Genomic DNA, 12555 nt, shown 5'->3' with positions numbered 1-12555 from the left:
CCTGCCCTAATTGACATGTCACAAGTACATCCCACTTACATTCACTCAGATACTGATATGCCTCGCTTTCCCTATCATTGAAGAGTTAAAATCAAATACTTTGATAACAAATAATTTTAAATAACCGAGGAGAGTGCACCATTTTATGTAACTCAGAATGAAAGATTTCTGTAAAAACACCTTAGCAATTTAAATAATCCCCTAACTTGTTTCTCATAAAGACTTTACCTTCTTTAATGAACATTTCTTCAATAAAGGTGTCATCGACTTATAGTCATTGTGACATGAATATGGTAAAATTATATCTACTACAATGTGGGCTTTAGGGAATCTTAAAACTTTAGAAGATTATGGTCCTATTTAAATTCTAACAGGTTTTTATTGAGAAAAAGATGTCAAATATGATTAAATAAACACAATTCAAAGAGATACCAACTGCAAATACCCTGTGACTGGTCTGAGCACAGAGATGTGGACCTAGGAAGCCCGAGCACTGTTCTGGGGTTGGCCTAGGTCCTTGGCATGAGAAGGAGGTCAGTAGGTCCTAACTTGGACACCATTCTCTGACCTTGCTACTGAGAGAAAGATAAACATTGTTTGACAGTGGCCATTCACAACCTTGTAACATTGTGAGCTCATAGAGAAATCATCTCTATAATCCATTAAAAGAAATAGTGAAAAGTGAACTTTTACGGCACTGAGGTGGCCTTGCATAGCGGCTGCGTGTATGGCCTCCGGAGACAGACTGCCTGTATCCATGTACATACTAGCGGCGTGACCTTAGCAACTTACCTCATCTCTTTGTGCCTCCGTTTCCTCATTTTTAAAACAAGAGTAGTAATAACACCAAATCTTATAAGGTTAGGTGCGGATTTAATGAGTTAATAAATTTAAGTGCTTAGAATTGTGCATGACACATAGGAAGTGCTATCTTAAAGGAGTGCTAATGGGCCTTATAAATAAGTGGAACTACAAAAATCAGTGTTTCTCTCTCACTCTCTCTCTCTCCCTTCCTCTCTTTCTAAAATCAATCAATAAATTTTTTTCAATAAGTGAGTACTAATAGGTCTTAATTTTTCCAGGAAAAACAATCTACCATTAGCAAATCATTTAACAATATTGTATAGAACTTTAAATTTTATGAATTGCTCAAATCCATCCAAGTATGTTTATAAATTAGGTGTTAAACTTTTGGTGGTAATACTGTTTTCTTAATGTAGAACTGAGAAATCACATGTTGTTTACAGACTCTCATTTCTATTACAATCCTCTGAGGTAAACATGGCTGTAAATACTTTAGCCACTTAGTGACACAAAAGAAGTATTAAAAGAAGCCACGATTAAAACCTGTCATTTGGGAAAATGTAGCTTTATGTCCATTAAGGCATTATGGAAGGTTAACTTTGAAAAACTATGAAAAAGAAACTTTCATTACAGCTTTGTAAAAGTCAGACTATTGTAAAATTATAATCAAAACTAATGTCATCACATCTATGATAATATGATAAATATAAAATTATTATGTTTCTTCAAGAGGGGCCCCAACAACTCAAGTTATTAGGCTAAAATGCTATACCAAAATGTCACTCATATTCTCCTTTCAGTTTTAGATGACTTGGATAGCACTCTGGCTCAGGAGCAGTCTTCAAGCTCAGTGAATTCAAGAACGCCTCTCGACTATGGACCAAGAACACAGTTCAGTCATTTTTACTCCAGTGGGAACCGACATGGTAATACCACCGGAAGGCACAAAACCCGCTCTAATGAAACTTCTAATATGTCTTTCTATGACATCCTCAGACCAGGAGCTCCTAGAGAAGGATTTAGAACCTTTTCTCCTAGAACAAGGACCATTTATGATATGTACAGAACAAGGGAGCCCCGAGTTTTAAAAGAAGATTATGCGCAAAAGAGTGCTTTCGGCAGCACTTCTCTGTGTTTTGACAGCAGGCAACGATTAGCCTCCCCAGCCACAGGGCGTTTCACAACGAGAAGCATACATTTTCCAGCCACTACTCAGAACAAGAGTGGATTTATGCCACCACGCCACCAGCAGAGCCCAAAGAGAACCCCTTTATCATCCATCATATGGAATAGATCAGATTCTTCTGGAGAGAGGCCGAACCAGGAAGAGTTCCTGAGGGCACCATCACCAATGGAAATTGACCCTGCTGACCAGTATATGTATCCCCGGTGTTTTCAGGAGACTAGGAGATATGAATTTTATCGTTCACAGACTATTTACCAAAATGTAAGTTTAAATTCCCCCATGGATAGCACAGTGAGTCCGGACCCGTTTGAGAACTCAGAGAACATGCCATTCTACCGTCAAGACAACCCATTTGCGAGGTCTTTTTTTAGCAATACCTTTGGACGAAGCAGGCAACAGAGATTTAGACAAAGTCCTTTCGGGGGCCAACAGGAAGAACATGCTCCCTGGTCTGGCTTTCGTCAAAGTAGGAAACTTTTCACTTCTGACAGAGACTTTGAAATGACTTCCCCTGAGGCAAACTGTGCATCAGCTGGTCACAGCCAGAATGTTTCTTCCCAACACTGGGCATCATTTTCACCTAGCTACAGAACAAATATTTCCAGAGACCATGAAGAGCCATATCCCTGGCAGTTTGATCCTCAGACGTCTACACTAGAGAGCATGGAGGTGTCACAAGGTAATGGAAACCAGATGACTCATTTTGGCGCGCCAAATATGTGCTCCACGGTGGGTTCAAACTATCACATCAAATCCAGGGGGTTAGGATGTCAACAGGACAGTTCTCCTGTAGAAGTACATGGAAACAAAGAACCTTACTCATTTGGAACTGCTCCGACTCTGGCATCCTCATTCAGAAGTTCCTTTCCCCAGATTTCTGATGACAAAGGGAATCGTCAGGGTCCCAACTTTCAGAATCCCATGGTCACTTGGCAGAAAAGTAAGCCTGCCTCTCTTCTAATAAGAAGCTACACAGAAGTCACTGTGACCAACAGCGATTCAGTTGATTCCCCACCTCTTACTCAAAGCCATCCCAACATCTTGGCCTCAGAAGTGAATGATGAGCAAGACTTGAATGGATCTATTTTGGAAAAAGACAAACAACTAAACAAGATGGACCAGACAAACACAACAAGTGAAAAGCCCCAACCTGTTTCAGAGACAGTAATCTCTAATCCTTTAGCTGATTTTCAAAGTTCCCTCTCCCGAGACTCAGCCAAAACCAATGGACTTGTTTTTAATGCATCTACCACAAAAAGTTCAAAAAAGTCACCCCAAGTCATTTCTGGGAAAGATGTCTCCAAAATTCATATATCACAGAGAGGTAAGGCCAATGAACCAAAGAAAGATCAGAGTTACACTGAAAACAGAAAACTTGGCCCAGCAACTTCCTTTCCTTTCATTCAGGAGAGCAGAATACCATCATTGATTCCCAGCCCAAGTGAAGGTGGCCTCCAGGAATTAACAGTAAGTAATGAAGCTATTTCAAGTACTACTGAAAGTAGCCACTGGAGCTCTGAATCTACTGGTAATCAAAATACACAGTCACCAGAAATGTCTGCTATTTTAGATACCAAGGAAGAACAATGTACCAAAACTCATTCCACCAATGGTAGCAAGTCAACTGCGGGCCACAATATCCCATGTGATTCTTTAGGTCTGCCATCAGGTACAGCACCAGATTCTTCGCCATCAAATAATGGTTTCCTTGGTGCTCTGATAGGTCCTTCTACTACAGTGTTCTCTGGGAAAAGTCTTTCAGGCAAAGATCCATCTTTGAGAGAAAAAGAAAATGAAGACAATAATAGCAAGCATCAAAATAATCCGTTTACCTCGAGCCCTTCAGAAAATGAAAGCAGAGATGCTAGTTTTGTGCCTATCCATCACAAAGTGGTTGATATCAAACGCCATTCACATTCTCCTGTCAGGGCTGGAAGGGGAAAAGGAAAAGTAAGACGGCGTATATCCTATCTTGAAAAGTTGAGCAAAACAGAAAGTAAATCAGCACCCACAAGTGGCAGCAGTAGCCTCGTGGAGGTGAATCCAAGTGATTCCACGGCTCCTGAGCTTCACACAATTTACTGTAGCTTACCAAGAACAGCAGCCAGTTTCCCCATTAAGAGCAGAAAGTCAGAAAGTAAGATAATGGCTCCTTCATTTAGGAATAAGCCACTTCCACGCCAATCTGAAACTGACTTAGAGGATCCAATAGGGAGAGACACATCAAACAAGTTCAGCCCCAGTTCTTCTGAGTCAGAAATTAGCTGTTCCAAAGTAGTTGCAGACTCTGCCTCAGCTGGGCCTAAAGCCACAGAGAGGATGACAAACACTGGACCTGCTTTCATTAGAAAAGGACCCCTTCCATTCCTCATCAAGAGGGCTGTGTCATGTCCTTTAGGGGTACCACATGCCTCCCTTGGAAAAGATGAGAGAGAAAAATGCTTGATCACAGACATGGATGCTTCTGCTATAACACTACGACCTTGGGAGAAAACCATGAACCCTCTGGAAAGTGACTCATCTGTTAGGGATTGTTCTTTAACCAAAAGACACCACGGAAAGGAACACTGTCAAGAATGCACTGAAAAGGATGGTAAAATTGTTGCCTCCAAGACAGGTACATTTTCCCTTTCAAATGAAGACCCTTTACCCCTTTCTTCGGCTATGTCAGGGGGAAAAAGTGGGAAAACATTACATAAAGTTAAGACTACGAGTATGTTTTCTGTTTCGGGTGATGAAGAGAATGTAAAGTGTCTTGAGATCGTGTCAATATATTACACTCTACCAAGGAAACACAGCAAAAAATTCTGTAGCCTCCTCCAAAAGTATACTGAAAATATTGACGCACTTACGGAATCAACTAAAGTGGCATCTGAAACATTCCCTGATACTTTAGAAAAAGAGAAACTGAATCATTCTACACAAGAGCAGTCAGGAACAACTTCATCTGAAGACCTAACGTCTCAGGAAAACAGCAGTTGCCTTTCTCACAACATTGAGAATGAGACTGTTTTACAATTACCAAGTATTGGGCCCTCAGAACCCACACTACAGGAAATGGCTTCTATTGAGGCAGATGTTTCTCTTCATAAAGGAGAATCTAAAACTAGAGAAACTTCCCCAGGTAACTTAGCTAAAACACCTCTAGGTGATTCACAAAGCAAGAAAAAGAGGGGGGGAAAGATGCAAAGTGAAACCCTGCATACTTCATCAATGCCTCAGGGGGAAAAAGTCACAGAAGAGAAATCTGAAAATTGTCAGCACTCCATTAAATCTGCTGACAGTGGTCCTTCTAATCCTCCAGCCCATTCAGAAGGGAACGTTGAAAATCTGAAAACCAGAAGAAGTTCTGGGGAGTGTGCAGGTGGTGGTGTAGCCATCACAACTACTGGAAGCACAAAGTGTCTTCAGAAAGTCAGCACGGGCATCGCTAAAGATGACCGCTCCAATGGATTGCAGCCTAGGAAAGTCAGAGGAGCAGATTTCCAAAAAAAGACGGATAAAGCACTTTCTGACTCAGAAAGCCAAGTCTTTGCTCTTACTCCAGCTTTGCATAAACTACATCTCGCTGAGGAGACTTGTTCAGGTGAACGAGATTTGGATAGTTTGCAGTTGGAACCCAAAGAACTACCTCAAAGAAGCCAGGAGGTAACTCTGACAAAGAAGGGGAAGGCTAAAGATGAAACGCAGGGATTGGCAGGGGATCAACTCTCACTTCCTGCAGGAAGCAATAAAAACAAAACCAGTTTGGATGACCTAGAAAAGGGGAAAAGCAGATCTTCCGTTAAACACAGATTGGCGACCATGTCCAAAGCAAGCAGAAAATTTCCAGCTAAAGATGTAAGCCCCAGAAGACATATAGCTACCATCTTCCCCCAAGGTGAGAACAGCTCTGGCTTCGGTGGTTTATCTCTTGGCACACCAGACTGCAACCCACTGTCCCCTGAGCCTACTCCAAAGTTCACAGAATCTACAGATGAAAACAAGTTGAATCATGATGGAATGGATGTGAAGAAATCTGAGGACCCTTTCCAGATTACTATGATATCCAACAGAGAAGCTTCCACACACTTAAGCAATCAGAAGTCTAGCAGCATTTCACAACCATGTCAGGATGAGTTTAGAAATATCTCAGAATCACCACCAAAGCATGAGAATTTTAAAGATGTAACAGTAGTTCAGAGTTTGGAAAGAGAGTCGGGAGCCCTGGCCCAACCCACCTTCACCAGCCTCAGCAAAGCTGATTTCTCCAGCCATTTGAGGAGGCTGACCCCTCGTCTACCATTGGAGCCTACGGAGAAATCTACAGTGAGCATCCCACTGGCCACGTGTCAGCAACAACAAAGGAGCAGTGCATCTCAGGAGTGGGAACCTGAGCCACACCCCTATCGTTCAAAGAGTTTAAAAAATATCCACGTGCACGGCAATCTGCTACGCCAAAGTCATCCTCCGAAAGCCAGGGAGCGCCATTTTTCTGAAAGCACTTCTATTGACAATGCCCTGAGCCGCCTGACCCTTGGGAACGAATTCCCTAACCACAGTGAGTCCAGTCGAAGATTCAAGTCCTTTTCTGAACTTTCCTCCTGTGACGAAAATGAAAGCTGGGCTTTGCAGAGTGGCAGGGCAGAAACGGGTCCCAAGTCAGCAACATCTATATCCAGACCTATTGACTACGGGATATTTGGGAAAGAACAGCAGTTGGCTTTCTTGGAGAATGTGAAGAGGTCACTCACACAAGGAAGGCTATGGAAACCAAGTTTTCTGAAGAACCCTGGCTTCCTGAAAGATGATACAGTTCACCCTCCTAACCCAGTGGAGTCATCGAGCTCAGATTCTCCTAGCAATCTGACGCCAGAAGGTGGGTTACCTCCAAATGTACCACTTAATATCTATGAAGAGGATCCGCTGGACTCAGACTGTGACACAGACACAACCACAGATGATGAGTACTACCTGGATGAAAATGACAAAGAGTCAGAACTGTGAGGCTTTTTTCAATAAAATGCATAACCTTTTCTCCAAAAGCTTATAGTGGAAATTAAGTATAATTGTGTGTGTCTATGGGAAGAACAAATATATAAAAAAGGAAAATCTATTTGGGCAGTACCTGCTCTGAAGCAACCCAAATTCTTTTTCTTTTTTTTCCCTCTACTTTCGGAATTCCACAGCAACCAATTCTCATTCTGAGGGATTCTCTGCTATTTTCTTCCTCTCTATATATATCCTTAGCCTTCCTCCCCTACACCCAGTTTAGTCTCTAGTTCACGGTTCAGTATTGGCTTTCTGCTCTATTTTCCCCCTGACTTTTTTTTTTTTATACCTTCCATTGTGATTTACAACCCTAATATCCCAAACACATACAAAACTTACTAGTTACCTAGTCCAACCGCAAAACTCTATTGCCCTCCTCTGGCCCACACCCCATATCATGGCATTAAATAGAATGTAGGGATGATGACAGTGGTGTAAATAGTATCATCCTGTTTAACTCATCAACATTTAGGAGGTTTAGGGTTTAGGGTTTATTTTCTTGGACAAAGAAAAAAGAATTTTTTATAAGGACAGTCCTGTTGTATCCACAGTGGAGCCAGGGAGGCACATGTCTTGAGTGCTTATTGAGATGATAGATAAGGAGCTGAATTCCTAGGAAGCCAAACAACACTTGTAGGAATTCCTTTGAAATTGTAAGAATTGGCTGAATTCTTAAGAGCTAAATTTTAATTAAGTCAAGGACCTGAGGGGACAGAAGGCTTGGCCACAGAATTTCTGCTTAGGAAAGAAGCATAACTGAGTGGTGGAGACAAGTAGACACCCCTTCTTTAGACTGAAATTCCTATTGCAGCTCTCTAAGCAACTGGTTTCTCCCATTTCCATACTACATTTTTCCATTTCTTCATTGCAGGATTGAATACTTTTTTCCATGTGGGACATTTTAGTCATAAGTTTCCAGTGGTAACCTTGGCCAAGTCCCTAACCTGTGGGATCATTTACCAAACCCTTAGAAATAACAAGGCAGAGCTTCTAAGGGCTTGTCACTATGATTCTTTCAGTAATTTATCCGACTAAATAACTTCCCATACGCTCTGATAACCTGACTTTCCTAACGCTTTAGTTGCCATGCAGAACTTCAGCGGGATTTCTCTCCTCCTAATCAGAATAAAGATAATTTGCTAAAACTATAGAAAGCATGCCATCTTAGTACTGTGAAGGTCAACATGAGTGGGCTTACACTTGTTTGCTTTATACTTCCACACTAGTCTGTTTTATCCATATAAATTAAGGATAATGATAGGTGTTGGTGACCTGTATGGAGATCTGGAACTGATAAAATTCAAGACAGTGCTATATTATCATTATCTTCTTAATCATTGCCTGGCTTAGAAGCAAAATGCTAGGGCAAGTTTATGTTGTTCCCATGCAACTCAAAACTAATGAAGATGTGGTAACTGACTTGAAAGCTAATCCTTAAATCCGTAAATTGTTTTAAACTTCAGGCTCTGACCAATCTTGATCTTAAAGAGACTGATAATAGAATTTAAAATCAACTATTCTATATTTTTTAATTTGAATTTGTATGGTAAAAAATAAATAACATTTAATATTTTGTGTTATGAATGTTTGTAAATTCTACCTTTCCCTTTTTCTATTTATCTGCTTATTTAAGTAAAGTTTTCATAAACCATGACCTATATTTTCTATGTAATTTAAAGATATTCGATTAATATTTTAATATTGATTGACTTTTTTTAATGATCAGCTTTTGAGTTCTATTTCAGTAAATATCTGAGTCTACATGTATGCTACAAAAGAGGAGATGAAGTTAGCTTATTTTTCACTGAGTTTAGGCTATATTAACATTGAAACAACATTGTTAACATAAGTAAGTTAAGGTGAGGAATCTTTGCACTGGAATCTACTATATCTGGTTTCAAAGGTAACTGATGGCCAGCACTCACTTGCACGATTTGTAATGTTTGCTGTTGGTTTGGCTTAAGAATCAAGAAAACAGAAAATGTATTAAAATAGCACCTTCTATAGTTTTATACTTTTATAAAACACTTCGTTAAAGAAGTACAGAAAATTTCTATGTATTTTAACATAAAAACTACTGCTTTTTAATATTCATTTTTGGTATAGCTGTAGTAATTTATAATAGTAATTTTTATACTTATAAATGGAATAATCCAGGAGGGAATCAATACTAATAAGTATCTGGTAAATTATTAACTTGTTTAGATAATGGACTTCTAAAGCCATAGATTTTTAAATGTAAAGTCCATTTAAAATAGGTCCTAATGAGGTTATTTTAATTTTTAGAGACTTTTCACTAAAGAATTTATTCCCTTACATTGTAAATACATTGATGTTAATAAAACTTCAACTACTCCTAACAAGCTTTTGGCTGATAATAAGCTAATAAAAGTGACTGTAGGAGGTAAGTTTGTGCCTGTATTGGAGGTGATGAAAGAAAGTCCACTTAGGTGATGGTGAAGATGGGAATCAAATTGGAAAAACTGTAAAAAGGATGCCAGCGGATTAAACAGACCTTACTGGTAAGAGTTTATTGTTATGTTAGTAGTACTGCTCCAGAATATCCCAGTTAGATGTACAGTGTAAATGTGTAAATATTTTATTCTCAAAGCAAGTTTGTGATGTATTACCACTTAGGGGCTCTTTGTAACAGGAACTCCTATGTCCTGAAACAAATAAGCCTTAAGCACTTTTGTTAAAATGTTGTCAAATAATCCTTTTATAAACCTGTTCTCCAGATGTGAAATGAGAAAAGCACACCCTTAAAACAATACCTGTGTTGAAATAAATGATTTCAATAAATGCACTGTTTGACTTAGTTTTCATTCCCATCCTCAAATGATGATTTTTTAAATGTGAAAGTTTCAGGAAAACTACAAAGGGAAGAGGCACAGTACAAGAGTATTCAAACACATCTTTTTGGTGATTATTGAATATCAACCATATGAGTGGTTTTAAAAAAAACAGTGGCCTCTCTCTTCTTCTCTTTGTACCCCAAAACAGACAACCAACAAATGAGATCATTGAACCCAGTTGCCTAACAGAAGAGGAGTGAATAAAGTCTAGCATTTCTCTAAGAGCTCCCACATTTATAGAGGAAGAGGGAGCTGCATAGAGCTGGGTCTTCCTGCCCGGTAGCAATGATGAAAAATAAATAGGTCTTTGTAATGGGAATATAAGACATGCAATGTTAATTCCTGCTCAACTGTAGGGAGCAGCTCTAAAGTTAAGCCTCAGATCGACCTGTGGCAGAGCCACAAACAAGTCCCAGCTTAGAGGGCAGGGCCCTCTTAGCATAATTAAGTTTGACCTTATGGCCGCCCCCTAGGTCCTTCCTAGGTAGCTAATGTGCTGTGGGAGATGCAGCAAGTGCTGCCAAGACAAGTGAAACTTACAAGAACATTGTAACTATGTTGACCACTACCTTGTTTTTCTCTGACTATAAAATAAAGCCTCAGCTTGCTGGCTGGATCCTTCTCTGTGGCCTCATCCAGGCACAGGAGATCCACCGAGCCCCAGCTATATTCTCTTTGTCTGTCTTTGCTTTAATCCTTCACCACCCCTCCTCAGGCTCACCAAACCCTTGGCTGTGCTGGCACGGCACACTCAACATTGGTAGGTCTGAGGAAATAGACACTAAGCTAAAACCATGACACAGAATTGAGTTGATTTGGAGCTGTTGTCTCTGTTATGACTAGGAAGATGCAGAATCAGGAAGTTGAGTGAGCCAGCATACTGAATCACCATATTCATTTTCCCCAGAAAGCAATAGAAATAAAAGCAATAGTATGTATAGACTTACACAGAAGAATGTTTATTGCTACAATGTTCGATTATAGCAAAAACTGGAAATAAAGTGAATACCTAATAAAAAATGATTGAATATATTTATGGGACATACACATATGTAATATTACCATTAAAAAGTATAAAATAAAACCACATACATTGACTTAGAAGAGTCTGCATGAGTACTGTTGAGTGAGAAAAGCAAAATCTCATTTTTGTAATTATTAACAATACACCTGCATGTGCATGTGTACATACAGAGGGATACATACAAGGCTGCTTTGCGGCAGGGAGTTGGGGTAGGTAGAGGTGGGAGGTGGGGGGCTGTTGGGAGGTATGTTCAAGAACATCAGGAAAGAGAGGAAGGGTAGCAAGACCCCCTCAAAAATGTAAATACACCAAATATATATATATATATATATATATATATATACACACATATATACAGACAATAGGGAGGGTGAAAGCCTGGGATGGGGAAGCGGAGGCAGCTGGGAGAGGTCAATGGGGGAAAAGAGGGACATATATAATACTTTCAACAGTAAGGATTTTAAAAAGAAATATACTGTATGTATATAATTATATTATGCACTTCAAAATATCAGTGGTGTTACACATGAGCAGAGCAAGGACAATGGGCCGGGTATAGAAACTCACCAGGGCAGAACACTCTGGATGCCTAGCGAGGGCAAAACTAGGAAAACAAGAACCTCACCCCGGGGTAAGCTGTCCTCCCCTAGCATATCACTGGTCATGTGGTTTAGAACCCTGACCTTTTCCTCCCTAAAGATAACATCTAGGCCTCAGTTGCATTTCAGCTCCAGGCCCAAAAGCAGCAAAACCAGGCAAGTGACACCCTGGCTGCCTTAGGACCAGCTGCATTGACTAATGACCCCCTGCCCTGGCAGTGACCAATCAATGGAGAACACGACCCTGAAAGAGCACACCTGGAAAACTGATGAATAGTCTTTTAAGAGCCTCCCATAAGACCTCCCCTAAGATTTCCACCTGAAAGAAAGATAAATGTGCTCAGGACAGAGGACCCAGGGTACACTCTCCCTTCAAGGAGCACACCCATGCCATTCCCCCTGCCCTTCCCCCCCCAAGCACGTTTCCCCCAACCTCTAAGGCAGTGGTTCTTAACCTTCTGGCCCTTTAAATACAGTTCCTCATGTTGTAACCCAACCATAAAATTATTTTTTTTGCTACTTCATAACTGTAATGTTGCTACTGTTATGAATTGTAATGTAAATATCTGATATGCAGGATGGTCTTAGGCACCCCCTGTGAAAGGGCCGTTCAACCACCAAAGGGGTCGTGACACACAGGTTGAGAACCGCTGCTAAGGGACCCTATGAGACTTGCAACCAGGGCAGCAATGAGCAGTAGCAGCTGATCTGGGCTAAAATGGACCTTTTATAGAGAGGTTTGAGACTCCCTGACCCAGCTGCAGCTTGTTTGAGAGATTTTAGCGAAGTGTGAAGCCTAAGCAAAGACAGGCCATTCATATGCAAAAGTCACTAAACACAGGTTGGGTGGAGTTGTGAATTGGATAGGGCAGGGTCTCAGGGAATCACCAGGGTGAAGCAAACAGAAATGACTGCCAGTCAGCCCTGCAACCAGGGAGGTCCCAGCATAGGAACAATGACCCCTGTGAGTACCTCCGTCTGGGAGAAAGTCACCCTCAAGTTCCTGCCCTGATGCCAAATAATCCAGTTCTTCCTTGCATGTGTCTGTGTCCCCCA

General features: G+C 40.6%; 1 protein-coding gene across 5 annotated transcripts in view; it reads left to right on the top strand.

The window, feature by feature from the left end:
- EXPH5 (exophilin 5) overlaps nt 1–9819 on the top strand; it is a 73920-nt gene extending 64101 nt beyond the window's left edge. For all 5 annotated transcript variants that reach the window (XM_036324515.1, XM_036324516.1, XM_036324517.1 and 2 more), the window contains one exon: nt 1605–9819. In XM_036324515.1, coding sequence (XP_036180408.1) covers nt 1605–6976 — 5372 coding nt within the window. In that variant the 3' untranslated portion in view covers nt 6977–9819. The remainder of the gene's footprint in view (nt 1–1604) is intronic.
- The last annotated feature ends 2736 nt before the right edge of the window (nt 9820–12555 follow it).

This window comes from Myotis myotis, unplaced genomic scaffold (genome assembly GCF_014108235.1).
Source record: "Myotis myotis isolate mMyoMyo1 unplaced genomic scaffold, mMyoMyo1.p scaffold_m19_p_10, whole genome shotgun sequence".
In the NCBI taxonomy this organism is placed as follows: domain Eukaryota; kingdom Metazoa; phylum Chordata; class Mammalia; order Chiroptera; family Vespertilionidae; genus Myotis; species Myotis myotis.
This window is presented reverse-complemented; position numbering and strand designations above follow the sequence as displayed.